Source organism: Diadema antillarum, unplaced genomic scaffold (genome assembly GCF_040938485.1).
Source record: "Diadema antillarum isolate AM-2024a unplaced genomic scaffold, OU_Dant_1.0 seq00002411_RagTag, whole genome shotgun sequence".
NCBI classification, from domain to species: domain Eukaryota; kingdom Metazoa; phylum Echinodermata; class Echinoidea; order Diadematoida; family Diadematidae; genus Diadema; species Diadema antillarum.
Window position 1 is genome coordinate 95110 of NW_027273022.1, and position 23013 is coordinate 118122.

Consider the following 23013-nt stretch of genomic DNA (forward strand, 5'->3'; position numbering starts at 1 on the left):
TACAATAACTGTGAATCTCTTTGGGGGGGGGGGGGGGAAGAAGCAGGAGATGTCTCGACGATCTTTTGCCAGTGTGACCATCAATGGCTAGTGTCTCATCTGGGAGAGGAGAGGTCTGGATGGTCTTTACAGGCAATAAGCCAGTTTGCAGCTCCACTTTGCGCATGAGCAGAAGAAAGGTCATTCGTATCAACATCTTGTTGGTTTTTTTAATTCACTGGGATAAGCATCTGTGATGTAATGATTATTCATGTAATCTTTATAAATGCTGCTTGCCAGCACATCCACCTGACTGCAAAAGTGGTATTTGGCAATATCAATAGAAAGAGATTGTTAATACATCCAATGCAAAATAATGAAACGGATGCTTTCCCAGGTGCTAATTGACAGCTCATTCTAGTCATCTGGTCTACGCAAGTTCATTCTTTTGTTGGACAGGTTCAATGAATTCCATAATATTTGTTACTTTAAGTTTACGCATTATGTCACTAGAAAATGACTGAAGTGCCCCTAACCGACTGAAAAAAAAAACCCCAATGGTCATTCGGACCAATGTGCCCATGAGTTAACTCTGAACTGGCTTATTATAATCTTGCAATTTTTATTTTCATTGTAATTATTGTATCTGTACAGAGTTTATGTACATCCTGTCAAGCATAGTGCGTATTATTAGGGTCATGTGATGAGAGGAAATACCGAGTACTACTTGTTGTGTATTTTCTTCATGGATTTTTTTTTTAAGGTAATGCATTGGGATTGAATCATACAATACTGTAAGTTGTCAGCTATGACAAGACGAAGGGCATGGCTGAGCTTTGACTGGACATGGACAGTTGTATTGCTGCACTTGTATCTTCAGCTGCAGCCTGGCTATAGTATTTGTTTAATAGGAGAGCTTATCTTGAAAGCAGAGTAGGGCTTCACATTATTTACTTCTGGCCAAGAAAGTGCTTTGCTAAAACATTAGCGGTGGGTAAACATTGCTCAGTGCTGCATTTTAATCCCCCCTCCCCCTTCTCTCTTTTAATACTGGACCAGCATTTCCCCCCAAAATAGAGCAGCTTTTGTCATTGGGCATCAAAAGATCTCTGATTGTAGCAATATTTCTGGCTTGGGTTTTCTATGCTCCCACTTCAAGAAACGCAGTCGTCTGCAGTAGAGTGTGGCCGGGCCTGGGGTTGTCTCTTTTGTACTGCAGAGTGCAGACTCGCCCAATATAGCCTGATATAAAATGGGAGTCTCTGAAAGTAGTACGTACATTGTAGGCTATTAGACGACGACGGCATGATGGATCGAGTTTATAGTGAAAGTAGTAGGCTAGGGAGCAAGCCTTGAGCGTGCCCATAATATCTGGCTGCCCTGAAATTGGTAAATAAACCAAAATAGCCAAAAAAGGGCACGAGACAAAAAAGTGAAACAAATCAAAACAAAACGACAGAAGCTTGCTAGTGAATGTCTGAATGTATGTGGGAAGAAGTGAATAATTGGACCTGCAGTGAATGTGACACCTCTGATGTATAGCCTGCATTCAAACCTTCTTTTTTTTTCTCTCTCTCTCTCCCTCCCTCTCTCTTTCTCTTTTAGAGCAGAGTTTGGGATCAATAAGCCATAAGGGTAATGATGTGTAAACTGTAGAATATCTGTGATAGTGAATATGATATTTTCCACGATTGTAGAAATGATAACAGTGAAAAAAATGACATAATGACATCCATGATAGTGTGATGATAGTGATAACAGTTATAAAGATATTGATAATGTTGATGATTACAGTTTGCGCTTATACATTTTGTTAAGATGAATAGGATCTCAACAGGAAAATGTAAGTTACCATGCCAGGATTGTCATGCTAGAGTAGCTTGTCCTTGATTCCCCTAGGCATTTAATGTGAAGACGCGCATCAATTGTACTAAGGTGTGCTTGTTAATTGATTAAGTGAGCTCTTGCTTTCTGGAGGCTATACTGTTTGCCACCAGAATGTGTCTGAATCGAGGTCAGCCCATGTTGCGGCTTGTTTTGATTCGGGGAGAGTTGTTTCTCGTGTCATTGATGATATAAGAGAATGTTTTCAACGTTTGATAGTTGAAAGTTATAGTGACGCAGAAGATAATAACTCTCTTAAATGAAGACAAAGGCAGTTGAGTGCAAAAGTGCAGTTGAAGAATATCTTGGGAAATCATTGCTCAAGCGGTTTCATTTTTTGAAATGCACATATGCTTGAAAAGAGAAAGTAAATATTTTGGCAGGTTGATTGTGATTTATAATATAATTTTTGCCATTTTTCACACATTGTTTCAGAGTAAACATGGATAATAACGGTTAACGACATGTACGTCCTGCCAATAAGCAATTTCACGTGTGTGTCCACAAGTGTCCACTTTAGTAATTACCACTTTTGTGACCCAAAATTTGTCATGTTCTGATTTTTTTGCTGCTCCACAACAGTGAATTTTATTCAAAGGCAGTTGAGTCCAAAAAGGCACCTTGGCCGAATAAGACCGAAAAGAGAGGACGGTTCTTAATAGTCAGTGACAATGCGCAACTACATGAGTACGCAATCGTTATTGTCCAGACATCTGAATGTAACTCATCAAGATGCGCATAATCAGGTGGTGGTGACGGTGATGATGGATCAAAGAAAGACCTGCATTCGCACTTCATATGTGTTGTAGGTCCACGTTCATACCGAGTAATATAAAGTTGTACTATGGAGCTACAAGCTCCGTGGCTATACAGAAGATGCAGAAAAGCAAGTCATTTTCACAGATGACAGCAAAATGGGTCTGTACCTTGAAACTAAGGAGCAGTCGAAGCAGTGTATCTAAAAGTGGACAATTGGGATAAAACTGCTGTTTTCTTCTTCTTTTTTTGTCACAAGGGAGAATCCTTGATTCCTTGTTCGCCAGCCGAGAATGAGCATTGGCCATTCTTACTCACCTTGCCTCCCATCTCTAAGCAGCTTAGTTTCGCGTGAGATTCTTTGGGTTTCCGCATTTTCCCACCAAAGAGCGAGAGAAGGGATGAAAGAGAGAGAAAGGAATATATGCGGCTTCCCTCAGTTTGTGAAAGAAGAACAAAACTGGGTCTCACCCGGTAAACAAGATTTCATATAGCAAGCAGTGTTGGTGTGCTGCAACATCCAAATCAGTGATAATCACTCAACCCTGATCCAGAGAAATACTACCAAACTTGTATCATTTGCCCAGAGGAGTACTGCATTGGTATTCTGCTACAGTGTATCCTTCAACAGCTACAGTTGTACATGTAGACTTACATTTGAGTTCTCGGTTTTTCCAGTGTACCTGGAATACCTGAAATACAACAAATATGGTTTTTCACATGATTTTTCAGTCAATATACAGTATGACTTTGATATGGCTTTTTTTTTCTGATACAAAATTGTAAATTCTGAAAAAAAGTATGTATCATACATATCATATCCAAAACATTGGTAATTAATTCCTTTGAATTAAGTTCAAGTGTTAAGATAAAACCTTTGATTTTCCCTGTTTGCATTCAACTTATTGAGAATTAATTTTGATCCATTTACAGTTTACTATGGTCATGTGACCATAATACAGCATTGAGATTTAATTATAAATATTTTATTGATTAGATTAAATTCCCTCTGTGATGCCACAAATTTAAAGATTATTTTATTCATTTGTGTTTAAGGGTCTTTTATCTGTTTGAATACTTGTCTAAGTTTGCTCAGTCATTTGATATAAATGCTCTTGATTTTATTTTTTTACCAGTACTATCTAACACAAGTTTCTGTCACCAGATACAACCAATTATTCCTTTAAAGTAGCAGTGGTGGTGACAACATGTTACAACTGAAAGGGTGAAAAGACCTTAGAGAATTCTTTGAGTAACTTGAACTATGCCAGCACCAGGAAAGCCTATGGTAATTGTGCAGTCATTAGGGAGTGTTTGATTCAGATCAATCCATCAATGTCTGCTACAAAGCTTTAGAAAGTTATGCTCTTCTTGCTTTTTGTTCCTTGATGGGGTGCCCACCCCAAATCCCATTGTGAAGCATTTAAATGCTTGCCGTTCCTCAGTGTTTAGTCACGTCCTACACAAAAAGTGGGTGGTATGTTGGTGCACTTGTATGAATTCATTCACAGAATTAGTGAAATTCCGCACCATTTGTTTCAGCGGATAGGGTACTTGAATCCACATTACTCGCTTTCAGGGGGGCAGGGAAGTGAATGTCCGGTACAAGGAAACGTGTGAGATTTTGGAGAAAATTGGGAGTATTAAAGTGCGCTGATCCTTCCTCATTCTTGTCACGGACACATTCATCTTCTTTGGCCAAGAATGTGGAAGTAAGAATGTCAAGTATTACAAGGTTTTTTTTGATGTATTACATAATGTGATTGAAAGGAATGTGGGGGCATTGCTCCAATACGTGTACTTTGTAGTTCTTCAGGACAAACTGACCAATGCTTCAAAACTAATTCCATTTAGATGATTTGGATAGATGTACAAACATACGCAGTGTAGTCACGTGTAAACTTGTCATTACTAGAATAATGTATTGATTCATATCATTAGCGAGAAAATTAAAGAAAGTGGCACACAGTTATAAAAAAGCTTTATGGAAAATTAATACAGAAACATAGAGGGCTTAAATATTAATTCTGACTTCTAGGAAGGCATACTTATATTATCATTTTTTATTTTTTATTTTTAGGTGGGGGGGGGGGAAGAGGCAGTGGCAAAGACTTTTGACAATAGGCAACTTGGTTGTAATTCTGGTTTGTCTATTATCTGATAAGAAATTTGTCAAAGGTTTGTATGAATGGTTGATTTCAAAATAGGCATTGAAATATTTGAATGGTGTGGGTGAGCATATATCTGAAATAATATAAGGAAAACTTGCAGATGTTGCAGTTGTGCTAACCAGAGAGAAAATGGCATGGTTAGGGTATGCACTTGCTTGATATTCCATTTTCCAGCATTCAAGGTTGGATTGCACATAAACAGGTAGGTTGCTGTAGAAACCTACATTGTACATGAAGGAGCTTTTTCATTGTGTCTATGTTTTGGATGGTATGTAGTATGTACCTTTTGCTTTCCTCTGTGGTTCTATTACCCAAGATGAGGAATGTTACGCTGTGTTTGTTCTCTGGACCTTGTCCGGATGTTGTCAGACAAGGTCAGTTCAAACAGCACTTCAGCCAAAAAGGAAAACTACTCCGTCAAGTAGTAATATATAGTTAGAAACACCACAGCCATGAAGAATCGGTGGTTGAATTGATTTCTTCCCTTGTACTCAGCAATTGGTTGCATTGTCAGCAGTAATAAATGTCTTTGTTTATTTCTTTTCAGTTCCAGACCTCCTTGATGTTTTTCGATTTGAGATTTACAAATGTACCACCATTTGATGCAGAAAACAGGATTTTTTGGCAACGAGATATCGGTGGTGATGTATGTGCCATGGTTCAGGAGCATTATGTTAAATACACTACAGCTGTGATAACAAACATGGCTCATAACATAGCAAACAAACTGCCAAGAAGAATATAACACAAATCCAATCCAACTCTGAATTCCCAAGTTTTCATTTTTTGTTAATGCGCAGTGATTTCGTGGAAACGATATATCATATTTTTCTTGAGAGTTTGTACATGTAATAGTAAAGGAGTTTTCTTCCATCGTTGAGAATAGTCGAGTTTTAAGCCATTCTTGTTTGAAGCCGATGCTGTAGGGTGAATTAGAAGCCAGCCAACAATGTGACCGAATTGATTTCTTGCTTCGCAGTTATTCTCCGCTCGGCCGAATTAGTTTTCACAACACAGGGATAAGAAGAAGGAGAACAAGGGCTGTGTGTGCAAACTGCCCGTGCCCGGGCTGATACCCACCATTCACTGACCACTGCAGCCCTCATTGATTTAATCAATTTCAGAGTTATTAGGATTCCAGCGAGAGACTTTTTGTGCCCATTCTTCCAAGACCTTTGTTTGCCCTCTGAGCAGTGACAAGCTTTTTGGCACGTACTTTGTAACTTGGCACAAAACTTTGCTGCGTGCCTCAACCCCCTTCCCTTTAAGACTTACCCCCGACTAGTCTCCCCTATTCAGACTTCCATGTTGACAAGTTGTCTTTCTTGAGGACTGTTGAAATATTTGCTGATTTGTGCTGATGTCCAATTCTCACATCATCATCCTCCAAAACAACCTGTCTTTAGATGATACTTTGTAATGACCAAAGAAGTAACATACTTATTATCGCTAGAGGGATGACTATATAATATTTCTATCCACCGTTACTGAGTGGGACAGGAACGATGTCACAATCCAAAGAGGTTGTAACATAATCTTATGTCATATAGGCCTATAACCTCTTTGTCACGAGTTTGACAGATGCAGTTCATGCTTTGTGTGAATGCTATTTGTTACGAATAATGCAAATTATAAAATGGGTTCAAGAATGTAGCCAATAGGAAGCGCTGAAATGAGTCACATGTGCTTCCTTTATTCTAGTCCCATTGCACTGCGTGTTAAATCCTATTGCCGATCGTCTGTGCGCGTGGCGGCTCCTTTGATGAATTGCATGCATACGCGCTGTCAATCCTGTAAACAACTTCTAGTTCGGGCTGCCGGCCGGCAGCCGGCCTTTCTTCCCTTGTGCATAACATGTGTGGCGTACGTATACTCTACTATACGTACACTTTGTACAGTACAGTAGACCAAGCGTTGTGGGACCGGACGCGTACATGGAGTCACTTTGAAGGGCAAATCCAACGATTTAGCAGGTTAATTCTCACGCCGTTTTCAGAGTATGTTGTCTAGTAGGCCTATATGAGGAGTCTATATCAAGTCTTTAAGGTAAAGGGTGCATATTCTATGTAAAATAAGTAAGTTTTCATGCGGGAACTTAAGTGTCCGGAAACCCAACCCCCCATTATACTTATACTGTATGTGCGGGATTTCCGAGTGTGACGTGCGTAAATGTTTGGGACGAACATCTTCGGACGTCTTGACCCACAAAGGTACGTGAAAAATGCTGAAAAATGCTGTTAGTTTTCGAATTTTCGACCCATTTTATAGAACAAATGATGCACAGGATTATTTCCTGTGCATCATTTGTATACCGATAAATAATTTATACTAGTAAAGAAAAGAAGAAAATTGAGAAGGAAAAGTTTTGCTTGACAGCGGAGAAACTACATGCACATATTCAACTTGTTGAATGATACCAGGTACTTTGTGGGAGATGTGGTCATCTACATTGTAGGTAATGGCGGAATTTACTCTGTGAGCTCACAGAGTAATTGTACCGGCTGTCATGCAAGTCAACACTGTAATACTATTATGAGTATAATATATGTAACCTCTGTTATATAGACTATAGGTAGAAAATGCCTTTTCATGTAGAATAATTTTGTCATGGAGAATCATAATGTCCCCCAGTTATTATGGGTGTGTTTATCAACTCACTTCTGGTATAGAATTAAGGTTTCAAACTTGCAAGGAAATTTGGTACTAGTAGTTGATAAACATGAAGCTGTTCTGATTATGGGGTTAGAAATTCTTATGTGTTTTTGAACTTCTAAGAAAGTTTGATTGAGAACACAAACACATTTCTGGAGAGATGGTTATCTTGAAATGTGTATTGCTTGGACCTGCCCACGCCAACCACTGCTTACTATGCATTCTCCCATCTTCCACAGTAGAGCTGTGCAGTGACAAGGCCTCCAAATCGACTCACAATAGAGATAATAAATGCTAAAACTCGAGAGACGCATTACAAAAGGCTTTTGAAAACATGTTTTGATAGTGGGTATTGAAACATGTTTCAAACATGGGAAAGGTGATAAATGCAGCCTATGTGATGGCGTTTGATAATGCCCATTGGCAACAGGTACATGGGGTACATTGTAGCCATACATGTGTGAAATGTTATGATGTGTTTGCTCACATGTTAAAGTCAACATCTGTAGCAATAAGGAGGCTATTACAGTTTTAATGACACCAACCCCGCTTATGTCGTCAAATAAGAGGACAAACTAACTAATTAAATGCATGTGCCAGACTACAAAAACCAGGTTTAATGCAATCTGCTGGAGCGGTAAGGAAGACAAGAAATAGGATGGTGTAATTTCTTCATGAGAAATTTCATGTCTTATCTTTTAATCTACTTTGATGGATTTTGAAGTAGTAATTTCATTCCGGTTAGTGGCAAAGTGTTGTACGCACACCTAGTTGTGAAAACATGGTCTATGATTTTAGTTCCTGAGGGGTTTGCCGTCCAGCTGGAAGTGACACCACTTTGTAACTGGTTCCATGTGATCCTCAATGGTCTAATGTCAGAATGCCGCCACTGATCGCTACTAACGAAGTCAGCATGAGATCAGAGTAGATGTGGGCAATGGGCGAACTGATGTGATTTCTTGGCCAGTGGATTGGGCTTGTGAGGGCAGGCATGGTGTGTGGGAGGTCACACCATGGGCGGATTGAGTGAGATGTCTGTCAGATTAGATCCATCAGTCAGTACTAACAAGCTACTAAGATTTTTTTTTCCCTCAAAAGTGTACCAATACCTTGGAAATTGAATTTGTGTACAGCTAGAATACTCCAAAAACAGCCATGATTCACCTGTGATAACCCCTGAAAGTATACATATTTCGATAAATCGGATCATAAAGATCTCTTGGCACTTGTGCTCCATGCATACAATGTACTTCCACTCTGCTCTGCAAGTGGCGGTACTGATGTGTTCACGTTCTAGCTGTGCGCATATGTTTTTACGAATAATATCGAGATTTCGTGTCGATTTGTTAGCCAAATTGCATACACTCATTGCATTTTTATATCTTCATTTATGGTTTTAGACATATTTGGACAAAAATATCAATAGCGCAATCGTTTGATTGAAAGAATCAGGTGATTGACTACTATATTTCAAGTCGTTTTTATTTTTGTATGCTCTACTCTTCAAAATTAACATTTAAAACCCAATAAACCAAAGTCAGAGTGACAAATATTTTGCAGAGGGCCTGTCTCAAGTACAGAGTTGTATATTCTAGAAATATAGCAAACATTATACTCAGGGTATTGGTACATATACCATGGATGAAACCATGGGAAAAAACCTCTGAAACATTTTTCTGTATTTTGCCATCAACACAAGGAGTACTGCTAATATAACAAGTTTGATAAAGTTTTGACAGAGCTACACTACGTGGAGAGCCAAAGTACAGTTTTAGAAAACAACCTGCAGAAATGTTTTTTTTTTTTCATTTTAATGGAATCATGTGAAAGAGAAATCATGTGACCTGTATCTATTATCCCCATTTTGCTTAGAATTTATATTGTACGTACTTCTCTGTTTATTCATCTTTCTTTCTTTCTTTCTTTTACCAAAGAGGACTGCTATACATTGTTTATTGAAGCCAGCTATCAATTTCCACGTAAAAATAATGTAAGGCCAAACTTACACATAAATGTGTGAACAATTTAGTAATGTGGGAATATATTACTTTGGCCTGAGATATCATAATGATCGCCATACACAGTCCGGTCTCGCAAAGTTTAAGTGGACCACCTTGCTTGACTCAGATACCATTCCAATATGATGTGAAATACCAAGAAAGAAAAAAAAGACCAAAGTTAAAGTAATTCTTGAAATACTACAGCCTATACAAAATAACCAATCACTTTCTTTGTTTGCTAGTAAATTTATAAAGGTGTGTTCATACTGCCTTGTGGATGTATAATCGTTTGTGCTGTTGATTTGTCATGATTGCTTTGCTAAGTTTGTGAGATAGTATTTCCTTTTTCTGTGACTGATCGCCATCAGCTGTGTGTGTTTTGTTTTCCCCCTTGTGTCTGAAGCCTTCGTGATAATCTCCAGCCACCTTGTATGAACAGCTCGGCTCCGTGTTTTGACAGCCATGTGTACTTTTCACTTGTACCGTCAATGGGCAGCCTCACACCCGCCCAGTGCCGTCAGCCCGCGGGCGAGGCTGTCTCCCCAGCCAGGGGGCGAACGCTTATGTAACCTTCTGCCGGCATTCATTCGGGGTACATGAAATGATTCTCCTTTTAAATTCAAATCAACTGTCCTTTGATTCCGCCAGCCCTCTTCCATTGTATCCCGTATCCTTCTTCTCTTCTCCCTATTCCCCACCTACAACCATGGTTTATCCGCCGAGGTGTGAGGGGAGCAAGCCGCATTGTGTTCCCCTCTAACATGACGGGAAGGGGGAGTCGCATCTCCCTCATTGATTGACCGGGATACAAAAGCGTCCCTATTGATCCATTCTGACCTCATCTGCTTGAACTTTTGTAGATTCTCTCTCTCTCCCTCTCTCTCATTCTTTCTCCTTTTTCATCTGTCTTCAATGTAACCACTGGGTGTGACGCTGTGGGGGTACTAGCACAGCCACACTCCGTGGAATGTTAAATGCCGTTAATGTTACGTGTATGAGCCTATGATATTGCTTTGTAAGAGGAGAAATGTGTTTTACTAGTGAATGGCCTGTGACTATTGAAAGGGATCTTGAATATGTGAATCTCACTGTACTGACTTGCAGTAAAAAAAACCAAACTTCATAAAGCATTGACACGACAAGATATTGTACTGTAACTTGCAGTTTACTGTATTTTACATACATTGTAAGAATCAACGAACACACTCTCAAAGAAACAACAACAAAAACAAATCAACAGCCTCCAGGCATATGTTGTAAGCAACAAAAGCCTCATTTATAATGCAATTTTAAGTATTGTACAGAAGGTGCCCTATCACATGCACACTAAGAAAGAATTGCAAATTAAAAAGGAATTGAAGTAGTATTCTTCAATTGTTTTTTATTAGTTCTGCATCCTTTTGTGCAAGTCTCCCTGATTCTGCAGGAGTCTCCCTGAAAATGTCAAAATTTGTTCATATCTAAATAAGAGAATATTAAAATCTCCCTGATTTGGGAATTATTTTTTGCCCATTTAAGTGCATGTAACACACAGATATCTCCCTGACTGCTGTGTAGAATCTCCCTGATTTTGATGTGAGAATGTTGGCAGACCTGATGTTGTACATGACATCCCATTTTATACCGGTCATTTAGAGCAAAGTACTCCAGGGTGGAGCTCCTGAAGCACTCTAAATACTGTATGAACAGATGATTAGGCCCTGAAGCGCATTTAAGTTGTGTCACTCTCGAGGCTTTGTACAGGACCATTCTAAACTCTTTATAAACTATCACCAATGTTTGAGCGCTGTTCAAGCGTAAATGTATGCAAAATTATTTGCTAAAAAGACATGCTAGCTAAATGTAGTAACAATGTACATACCGTAGAAGCTGTAATTTTGCGAATTTTGCAAAGAACAGTGGGACTGCGAAATTAACATCATGCAAAAATATTGCCATGTGCTAGGTTTATGGCGCATTGACAATAGCCTTGGTGTAAATTCAACATCTTGCGAAAAATGTCTGTGACCTCCCAATTTGTGAAAATATCTTTAAAATAACAGCCTAGTAATTTACCATTGTAGTTATGCCTCATTCAACTACTTCATGAGTAGTCTTGGTGGACTATGACTGTATGAACATATGAAGGTTCAAGAGATGGAGTTCCAACTGGTTATGATTATTCAACTAGCCATCATTTTTCTATGGATGCTCAAAAGAATTCTACAGGTGCATATATGTGCTCTTGATCTGGGCAGTTGGTGCTGCAGGCTTTCTGAGCAATCTGTAGATTCCTTTTGAATGGTAATATAATGTCGGGCATATTTTGCTTGTTTATTAATTGGATGATATGAAACTTCAGCTCAGGTTAAAGCAAATGAACAAAAGTCATGCTTCAGAGTATATGTAGAAATGTCTATCTATCATACTTGTGTAGCATTACACAATAGTCATGGTCTCTGAAGTTTTGATAAAATAGTTATAGTGCACTGGATGCAAAATGTAACATATTCAGTTTATATTGCTGTTTAAGAATGCAATTATATTGAGCAAACTTTACCCAATCTCTCTCTTTTACTTAAGAATGTTTGTCATCGACACAGTAATGGGACTTTGAACTGAAACCTGAACCAGAACTGTAGCCACATCTGTTATCTGAGGCTAATTCCAGTTTAACTGTCACAGTCATGTTCATATTTACTTTATTGTACTTGTCAAATATCAGCTGATAACATTTGTCTCTTCATGTATCCCTAGTGAAATATGTGTAGAGTATGATTGTTTATTTTCATTTTCTGAATTGCAGGGTTTGACAAATATCCTGTAAAGTGAGCATGCTGTGTGACACTATATCAAGGACAGTTTGACACATATCCAAAACCAAAATAGATGGATATCCTTTCATAAAGTTCAAAATATCATAATTTTTCTTTTTGGTGTATGAAATTTGACATATATATCAATAGGCCATTTTTGTTTTCAAATATCAAATATCAATAGACGCATACATATCATATACAGCCAAACCTGTCTATAGCGACCACCGCCGTATGCGACCACATAACACAATTCCACCCAAGAGGAAAGCCGTGAATAACGACCCTGTCTATAGTGGCCACCTGTCTACAACATCCACTTTTTTTCTGTCTCCCTTGGGGTGGCCACTATAGGCAGGTTTGACTGTACTTCTTTTCTCCTCTATGTCCACTGTTAGAAAAACAAGTGGGAGAGAGTCTGTCTTTTCTCCAAGCTAATGTTTTGGGCAAGTGGTGGGCACACCCTGCTCCTTGTCATGGAACTTTTTTTTTCCTTGTTTAAAATTTTTTTAAAGAGATAATGACCCAATAGGTACATTCACACACAGGATTTTTTTTTTTTTTTTTTTTTTTTTGCATGGCGATACAAACGAATAGTTTGCTTGCCACTGTTCATATGCAACAGACAGACAAACAAACAAAAAAATCACTTTGCTACAAATGAAGTGCTTAGAATCTCTAGACTGTGAATGCCTTTACACACTACAATGAGAGCATTAACCTGGTCACTGTTGTGTGCAGATCTAGTGTGTATGATTAGATTCAAAGGGATGTTATAGTTTTGGTTCAGATAGGGATGCAGGTTTCCAATTGTTTTGTGTGTTTGTGTATTTGTGAGATAATGAGAAACCTCCTATGAAATATGAAAGAACAAGCAGTTCATAGAAGAACTCATAACTTATTTGATGAAATTTGGTCTTGAAATGGCTGAGGTAGCCAAAAAAGCAATCCTAATAGAATGCAACAGGCCACAACATTTATTAGGATCTCTTTGTTTTACCTATATTTTTGGATATCTTTCATTTTAAAACCAATTTTCATCAAATAAAATTCATTTTCCCTTAAAATTGTACGTTCTTTAACATTTCATCTCAAAGAGTGTTTTCTAAATATCTCATAAAACGTTCAAAGCTAAATCCTCACCTCAGCCAATAATATATAGTCCCTTTAAAAGGAAAATCTTTTGTTCACAAATTATTGCTAAATTTAAAAGAAAACAAAACAAAAGCAGGTTGGAATGATTTTCAACAATTCCCTGCTCATCTTAAGAAGTAACTTGTGTGTGTGCGTGTCTTTTTGCAAAAATCTATGAATTAAAAACCTGTGGAGTTTTGCTGTGTGTGAAAGCAGCTCTTGTGACAAGTTTGCCAAAACACTTGACTTGCTGTGACAGCGGATACAGTGCAGCAGTGTCAATCAATTGAAGATCAATCTTTGCTCATCCAGCAACCGAGGTCAGAAAAAGTGAAAAACACCTTAAAGGGATGCAATCTTGAAGTATTACAATTTAAAGAATTATGCTACTGACCTGTATACAAATTTGAACTAATGTTGCTCTTTTGAAATGAAATCCAAAAAATAGATTGCCATTTAATCAGTGTGATTATTGTTGTGTGATTATTGTTCTGATAATCAAGCAAATGTGACTCTTTAGGGGAAAGGGGTGCATTTGCTTTTATAAAAGTTGATTATGAAAGGTGATTATGATTTGTTTTGCATCATCCCTTCCAAGAGTTGTTAGAAGACCATATTGGATCATTGCATCAACCACTTTTAGAAATCACACAAGATTTGCTATGAATTCTACATGATTTCAAAAATTTCTGCCATTCCATTAAGTTTGAGTTTGGCATACCTATGAAAGTCAACATCAACATGAAGTGGTTTAGCACTTATATAGAAAAGAAAAGATCATAACTGTACTAGAAATGATACTAAAATGATATCCATGCACTTGTCCTACCATTTAAACAGAGGATATAATCTGTTCATTTTTTTTTCTTAAATTAGTGAAATAGCAGTATACATGTAGTTGAGCACAATATTCAAACCAATTTTCACAGGAGATATATACAGGGTATCTACGCAAGGTCTTCAGATGGAGGTTGGTAGTCCCACTGTGCAGTGGGTGGAATTGGTCTTTTCTTCTCTCAGTGAAAAGGGGGGGGGGAGAAGAACCTTCTGTCTGTGTTGATTTAGATGAGTTGAGAGATCTTGGACTCAAATACATAACCACTTTGGCAGATTTCAAGGTCATCAGCGGGGTCATTAAAACGTTTTAAGGGCCTCCAATAAATATTATCCTTTCACAAGATTTCTATTTGCCTAAAGCCCTTTTTACACTTGTGTTTCTTAACCCCATACTTTCTCTGACCCAGGACTATCGTTAGTCGTGTACCAATTTTTTCAGCTTTTTACACTGGCCAATTAGTCCCGTACTATCTCCTGTCTGGGGCTAAGGAGAAAACTGACCTTTTTACACTCGTATTTCTTAGTCCGGTACTTTCCAAACCACATGAATATTCATTATTACGCTGTGTACTGTACACGTTTTTACACGCACTCACCGGCAGCACTTGATTACCTCATTTCTGATTGGTCAGTGAGGGTCGGACTTCGTCTCTGTCGCTTAGCCCAGGATTATTTTTTTATGCCTCCGCCACGAAGTGGTGCCGGAGGCATTATGTTTTCGGGTTGTCCGTCCGTCCGTCCGTACGTCCGTACGTACGTCCGTACGTACGTCCGTCCGCTTTCGTTTACGCGATAACTCGAGTAATATTTACTGAAATTTTACCAAACTTGGTCCAAGTATGAAGTATGATGGGGCAATGATTTGATTAGATTTTGGGTGAAATCAGCTAAAGGTCAAAGGTCAAAGGTCAAGGTCAAATCATGAAATTGTATCCGTTTACGCGATAACTTAAGACTGTATGGAGCAAATTTCACCAAACTTTGTTGGAGGATGATGTATGATAGGACAATTACTTGATTAGTTTTTCAGTGAAATCGGACAGAGGTCAAAGGTCAAAGATCAAGGTCAAATCCTAAAATTTATCTGTTTACGTGATAACTCAAAACTGGATGAAGCAGCTTTCACCAAACTTGGTCCAAGGATGATGTATGATGGGACAATTAGTTGAGTAAATTCTAGTGACATTGACAAGAGGTCAAAGGTCAAAAGGTCAAGGTCAAATGCTAAAAATGTTGCTGTTTCCCCCATATCTATGCAATGCCCGCAGTTATTTTCTTGAAACTTAGTGTAGACATGTACTACTGCGTAAAGATTCTCCAGAGAGAGTTTCATGTCATAAGGTCAAAGGTCAAAAGGTCAAAGGTTAGGTGAAAATGTTGCAATATCACTTTTCTCGCAAATGGTTCAATGTATCTTCATGGAACTTGGTACATATGCATGGACTGACTGGCAGGGATTATCTAGGGAATATAGGGGTCATGGGTCAATAGTTAGGGGGTCAAAGGTCAAGGTCAACTCCTCAAAATGTTACTATTTCCCTCATATACTAGTATATGCAATGATTGCATTATTAGTTTTAAAATTTAATATATGTACATGTATTACTTAATGGAGATTCTCTTGGAAATTTCCAGCCAGCAGGTCAAAGGTCAAGGGTCAAAGGTCAGGTTTAAATGAAAAAAAAAGAGATATATTTTGTACTGTAATTACACTCTTTCTTCATACCTTGAAAATTATACTCAATGCATAAACTTATAATAAGGTCAGTCAGAAGTCAAGTAAAAATTTTCAATTCCCCAAATATGTGTACCTGCACTCTTTAATAGACAATTATAGCAAACCCAGTTCGTGGAAAGTGAACATTCAAGATATTTCTGACAAACCTGTTATTTTGATATTTTGCCAGTTATGTGAAACTGTCATCACACATTGTGCTGACATTGTACTATACACCTATTGGGAGAATCATGCATTATGGCGGAGGCATCAGTCGCCGTAGCGACATTTCTAGTTTCGTTCTGTTTACACTCACGTGCTAACCCTGCTATTTTGCAGGGGCTAAGGCCCCCCCCCCCCCTTAGCCCCACCGTTGGTACGGGACTAAGCAAAAATTTACAAGTGTAAAAAGCCCTTTTCTGTTTACACTCGTTTTTGCCAAAGTGGGCTAGCCCCACCAATAATCCCGTACTATCTGGCCCTGCAAAATAGCAGGGTTAGCACCGCAATTGCGGTGCTAGCACCACAATTGCGGTTGCAAGCACGTGAGTACGGGACTAACGATAGTCCTGGGTCAAAGAAAGTCCGGGGTTAAGAAACACAAGTGTAAAAAGGGCTAAAGTGGGCTAAGGATAGTCGCGTACCAACGGTGGGGCTAAGGCGTCCCCAAAAAGGTTTATTTTTGTGTTGGATTCTATGAAAATGTACATCAATTAAAAAAAAAACAGCAGTCTGTGTCTGAAGTTTCTTCATGCATATTATATAAAGGTTGAATTGATAAGTTTCTTATCTGAACATAAAAACAAGACCATAATTGTACTTGTGCATGTACACTAATATATGTCTAGTGTTGTAATTTAAGGTAGTAGAGGTTAATACATGAATTGCTGGTAATTATTTGAATTACTTTCTGTTCACTGTCTCTGCCAAGAATATCCATCTGTAAAGACCTCACTCTAAAAGCTTGCAGTTTAGCTGCAAAGAGTGCAATATATGTGAGGCGTCATTTCAAGAAGTAATTTTTTATTCTTAAAAGGAATATGCTTCAATCCCTTGAGTAAAACTGCATCAAAATTCTACCATAGTCTTTATTGTTCAGGTTTACCATTGTGCATTATATGGGATTGTGATGTCAGCCATATTAGCGAGGTGACTTTGCAACAGATTTTGTTGCACATAAATTCAAAAGATATGGGTGTTTCCAATTTAAGGTTTGTGTGCTTTTGAGATCATAAGATATGATGTCACTGATTGAATCTATTGTGAAGTTTATCAACAAGTCATGCTTTTGTGATTTTAAGTGGAAATCATTTTAGAATTACTGTAATCCTTCTTCACGTAATTTGATATTGTGCAAACACAGCTTCGTGAGGATGTGATACAGGTTTTATCATTTTTTTTACTGCTTTGTGTTTTATTTCCTCCTAGTAGCAGATTTGTTCAAGACAAAATATAATGGATCGATACCAATATGAACAGTGAGTCAATGAATACAATTTTCCACCCGTATGATTATTGCATTAATTCCACACCACAAATACTTTGTTGCACTGAAATCATTCAATGCCATTGGCACTACAACTGGAAATCACGATTCGTACAGTACATCTTGTCAGCAGATTTTGTACTTGTGCTATTGTACAGTTTTGTGGAGGTTGTTTCATTATGTTTAAGTAAAGTGGCAGATACTGTGATAGACTGAGTAAAAGACTAGGTCAAACTGCAAAACATATATGTGCAGCATCACACAAACACACACAAATAGATCATAGAGGGTTTCTTTGACTGTGATACAATAGGAACTGCAGTTGTGTTGGAAAATGTGCCTGGTATTTTAAAGATATCCTGATACATCTTGAGGTGTTTTGCACATTTATGATCTGTAATAAAAGTTCTATTGGTTCTGTAATAAAGGTAATGCATGACATGGATAATTGAGATGAAATGTAATGACCAGAGTCTGTAGTAATACAAACTGTTTATCTCTTTTCAAATTTATCTCACATTTCAGGAAATTTGATTATTTTTCAGCACTTACAATGTATACCTTCCTTATTGTTGATTCTCCTTCAATAGAAACAGCAAGGTTATGATCATTAAACAATTCGCAGAAAGACTTCCTCATCCAGAATTGTTCTCGGAAAATTATTTTAGGTTGGTTGAACAACCCACTCAGGAGCACCACATACCATATCTGGTGTGTAAACAGATAAATGATCTTGGAATTTTTGATCAAAGGACATTTTGGATTTGCCTTGTGAATACAGAGGAAATCAATTAAGAAAATATAGATAAACACACTGGTGGCTTAACTAACAGGTCATGTGATGTGACTCTGGTGAATGAATCGATGAGTACGTGCCAAACTGGACGCTTGCTCTCTCTCACGACGACAAGGCCCGGCGTAAACTGCGCCGAATGTTTGCGGAGATCACGGGTCAATATGAGAAAAGATTTTGCCACAAAGGAGCGAAGGGGCTTAGCCTGCTCAGTGCTCTGCTGCCATTCTCTTTCATCCTCTCCACAGACAGAGAGTTGTTTAAATTCTCCGGCTTCTTTAGAACTGACATTGGACTTTGTTTGTTGAGTGGTACTATTGGACTGTGTGGATGTATTCCCTCTCCCCACCCACCCCACCTCCCATTCAACCTTTCTTTTCTTTGCAGCAGATGAGAATTTGTGTTTGTATTTAGCAAGTACATTTTCTTTCTGACAATTATCTGACCAACAAAGTTGGCGAAAATTGCGCAGTGGCCCAGAATGGTGATAAGAATCTTGCAATTCTGGATGGAATATTTAAAAAAACAGGAATTCCGCTCTGATTCCTTGCGCTTTGGAAGATGGAAAAATGTTTTACTTATCGGTATTACTTTGTTCTTATTGTTTGTTAGGGGTCTGGGGTTGTAGGAGGGGGCAGGTGGGGTTTGAGAGTTTGTTTTGGCACTCGCTTAGCCTCGGGATTGTGCATTCTTACAGTCAATGAAGTTTGTTAAAGTAATCGTATATGTATTGCTGCATCAGTTCATCCTTAATTCATTTATTTATGTTTTGTGGTTTTGTGTGTTTGCTTGTTTGTGTTTTCATGGAGGAGGGGTAGAGTTTAGTGGATTGGGACTTCGGCTGAAATGAATTTGGATATGATCAAGTATCAAGTCTGTGATGAATTCATAAGTATTAGGAATCAGACTCAAAGGCATCAGTGCACCATTGTTTTCTGAATGAAGGGTGAATATATTTGTTGATAGTGCTAAGTATAAGTGGCAGTAGAAGTATTGTTGCTGAATTTCAACTGTCATCCATGTTTTGTTTTCAGTTATTATTCTCATTAGAGAGCTCACAGATACATTTCAGTTTTTAACATTTAGAAGCTATCATGTGAGAATGAAGGATGTATAGAAAATGTGGAATATTGTCTCTTTGAATGTTATTCCATACCACCCCCCCCCCCCCCCCCCCCCACAGCTTGGTCACTTTGATCCATCAGGCTTGGTCGCTCCTCTCTCTTGTAGTGTCTCATTCCAAACTTTCACTCATGGTTGGCAGTCCTGATGTCAGTTGGATGTGCATTATATTACATGTTAGACCATGTACATGTAGCTCTGAACTAAAAACATCATTTAAACATGATCATATCCAATCATTCTTCTTTCTCTCAATCTCTTTCTATCAGCTTCAGTGTATAGACGGCATGCGGGTACGGGACCTGACAGCGGCAGCCATGTTGGAATACAAGCTGCCAGACTGCAGGGTGCGGCTGGCCTCAACGAGGGCGCTATTGAATGAGGACGCCGAGGCCTATCTACTCAGGAATAAAGAGATTGAATTTGAAGAGAGACTGCTAGAAATACCAGTAGAAGGTAAGAGAATTATAGCTCTGTTTGAGCTCCATATAAGTCTTGAAGTGCGTAAACTCCTCCTGCAACTACCACTCAGAATACAATGTATAACAATTATCTGTCTATCTGCTGTTTTATCATTCATCTTTGATCCCCCCCCCCCCCCACACACACACACCTACTATGTCATGATGCTCCTCATGTTATGTGGTTTGTTTGTTTGGTTTTTTTTTTTTTTGCAGTTAGTTTAGCACAATTTTAGGGAAATGATAACTGTGTTCAACCCTCCTAAAACCGCAAAATCCATAAAGTTTATTGGAAGAGCTGATATCAGTTCAGTTCAGTTCAGTTTTTATTTCTGCATTTCAAAATCAATACAAATCAACAAATCAACAAAATACTTACATAGTCATTTACACAGCTAATATTCGTAACGTTTGGATCTTACATACATTTTCTTTTTTTTTTTCAAGAACGAATATCATATATGAAAGGAAGCAATAGGAAATGATAAAAATGAAATGCAGGGGACCATCATCATAAGCTAAGCTTGACGAGGATGATGGCCCCAGGTAAAGAGATACATAAAGAAAATCTTGCCACTCACTGAGTGGGGGGTAATTGTGCAATGGGCTCAACGAAGAGATACATAAAGAAAATCTTGCCACTGAGTGGGAAGTAATTGTGCGAAGGGCGTGCGGTGCAGTGCGGTGTGCATTGTGTTGGGATGAATCTTGGTTTGTACGTTGAGTGTTATTTTGTGTATCAGTGTGATGAGGTGAATGTTACTTCAGTTATGGCCGTGAACTCATTGTTTAGGGTGTTTGTTGACCAGGTGGTATGAATATTTATGTGTCAGAAGTATACTGGATTATGAGGGTGTTTTTTAGTTCTCGTTTGAAAATGTTCAACGACGTACGTTGCTTTAAATTAGGGGGTAAAGAATTCCAAATATCTGGTCCATTGTGCTTTAATGATTTTTGAGCTAAAATGATTCTGGGGTTTTCGAGATGGTAATCGGACGACTGACGTGTTGGATATGAATGAACGGTGAAATTTGGAGTGAAGAAGCCATCAAAAATTTTTGGAAGACAATTAAATGTATATTTATACATAAAAACAGCAGTTTGAAAGGTGTGAAGATCCTCAATTTTCAATGTTTTTAGTTGACGAAATAGGGGATTGGATGGGGATAAGTAACGGGAATTGGTAATCAAACGTACAGCACGTTTTTGGAGAGTAAAAATTGGATTAATTTTAGTTGAGCCACAGTTTCCCCAAGCGATATTGCAGTATGTGATATGTGGTAAGATCAATGCATTGTATAGAATAGTCAGGGAATTTTGAGAAATGAAGTTTTTCAGTCGATATAAAATTCCTACAGTTCTTGAGACAGACGTGTGGATATTATGAATGTGATCGTTCCAAGTTAAACTCGAGTCAATTGTGATTCCTAAGAATTTAGTAAATCTTACTTCAGTTAAAGATAATCCATCAATATTGATATTATAACTGCTGTTAATGTTCTGTGAAGCAGTAGGTTTGAAACGTATAAAATTTGTTTTAGAGACATTAAGGGATAATTTATTACATATAAACCATCGGGAGACTTTGTCTATTTCCGTGTTCAGAGTATTAAACAGTGTTTCAAGGTTCTCATGGGAGTAAAAAACATTAGTATCATCCGCAAAAAGTATAAATTTAAGAGTTTTTGATGTATTTATTATATCATTAATATATACAATCAATAATTTATCAGATATTGTAACCAATGTGTAACAGTACAAGTTGCATGAACTTTAAAAAGGTACATGTAGTTAAGTGGTATGGTTGATTGAGCACACTTTAAAGATGAAGCAAGAAATTCAAAAAATGTGCTGTTAATATCACATAGGGGGTCAATGAGGATGATGAAACAACAGTACTTACCATATGTCCGAAACAGAACTTGTTGAAATCTTTAAAAGACAAAGTCTCCAATATGACTCTTGTGACTTTTGAAAATTGACCATTTTGTGTACAATGTGTCCTCATTCATGCACGACTCAACAAATCATTCTCATTTTCACAAAGGTATTAGTCAATAAGTGTAGGAACATCCCTGCTAAATTATTTTGCTCAAGACTTTTTTGTTGAAAAGTTATGCCATTTTGAATGGGGGGGGGGGAGAAGGTGTATGTATGTGTATCTTATCAGCACAAATCACAATTTTTGCTTTGATTTTTGCTGATTGTATGTAACTGTATATGTATGTAAATGATATGAAATAGCAAATGATGAATGAATACAGTGGCCTTTCATGAAACTGCCGAAAGCACAAGGCAATAGTGCACTATTCTTTCCCGCAACTGTTTCATTCTCACAAATATCTCTTCTTTCTATACTCTACAGGAACTTCAGAAAGGTGCTTAGCTCTGCTGCTTAACTTTGTCATATCCCAGCGAGACTACTGCGACTTGCTTCGAAGCTATTTCAACACATATGAGGAACCCCTCTGGTGAGTTTTCCTTTCAATACCAAGCACGAGCTAGGAGTTGTACTGGGACACTTAAAAAAGAAATCATTCTATAATGAATAAACTTTGAAAAAAAGAGAAAAATATTCCCTGCAGAATGAAACAAAAATGACAAAAAGTGGATAAGAAATAAGGAAGTTGTGACATTTGAAATTTCACATTTTTTTCGGAAAACATTTCTTGACTAGTCCTTATGAATGTTGTGGTCTTGAAAGGAGACACATTTTAGTGCCTTGATTGTCTCTTAACTCTGAGCATAACATGAAAAACATTTCGCAGAAATCATTGCACATGGAGGCTTTTGTTTTGTTTTCATTTTGTTCTCGCAAAACAGACATTTGTTAAGTATTCGCAGAAGTGTTTCAATCAAAGAAAATGCGATACATTTGTGCATTATTCATCTGGAGAGGACTTTTTTAAAGCACAGGCTTTACTAACTAATTGTGATGGGCCTTTGGGTTCCATGCCTAGACTCTTATTGTTTATTGTACACACAGCTGACAGTTTTGCCAACAATAAACTTGCTGTAAATATTAGAAGTCAAGATTTATTAGTGCAGACTGTGATCCTGCTGTGAATGGGATGGGATAGAAACCAAAACTAGATAGTGACTGGGCTGACGCCAAATTTGAAGTGATTTGACAACAATTGGTGTCTTGTGTCGTGCCCTTGTCATTGATACTGGTTGCATCCCACTCCCCATAGATTACAGCGAGTTGACTCATGGTCATAAAAAT

General features: G+C 38.0%; 1 protein-coding gene across 1 annotated transcript in view; it reads left to right on the forward strand.

Moving 5' to 3' along the window:
• Positions 1-23013, forward strand: part of LOC139714761 (uncharacterized) — a 97391-nt gene that overhangs the window by 19019 nt on the left and 55359 nt on the right. Inside the window, exons 2-3 of the mRNA XM_071626427.1 lie at positions 19596-19782; positions 22153-22258. Coding sequence (XP_071482528.1) covers positions 19596-19782; positions 22153-22258 — 293 coding nt within the window. The remainder of the gene's footprint in view (positions 1-19595; positions 19783-22152; positions 22259-23013) is intronic.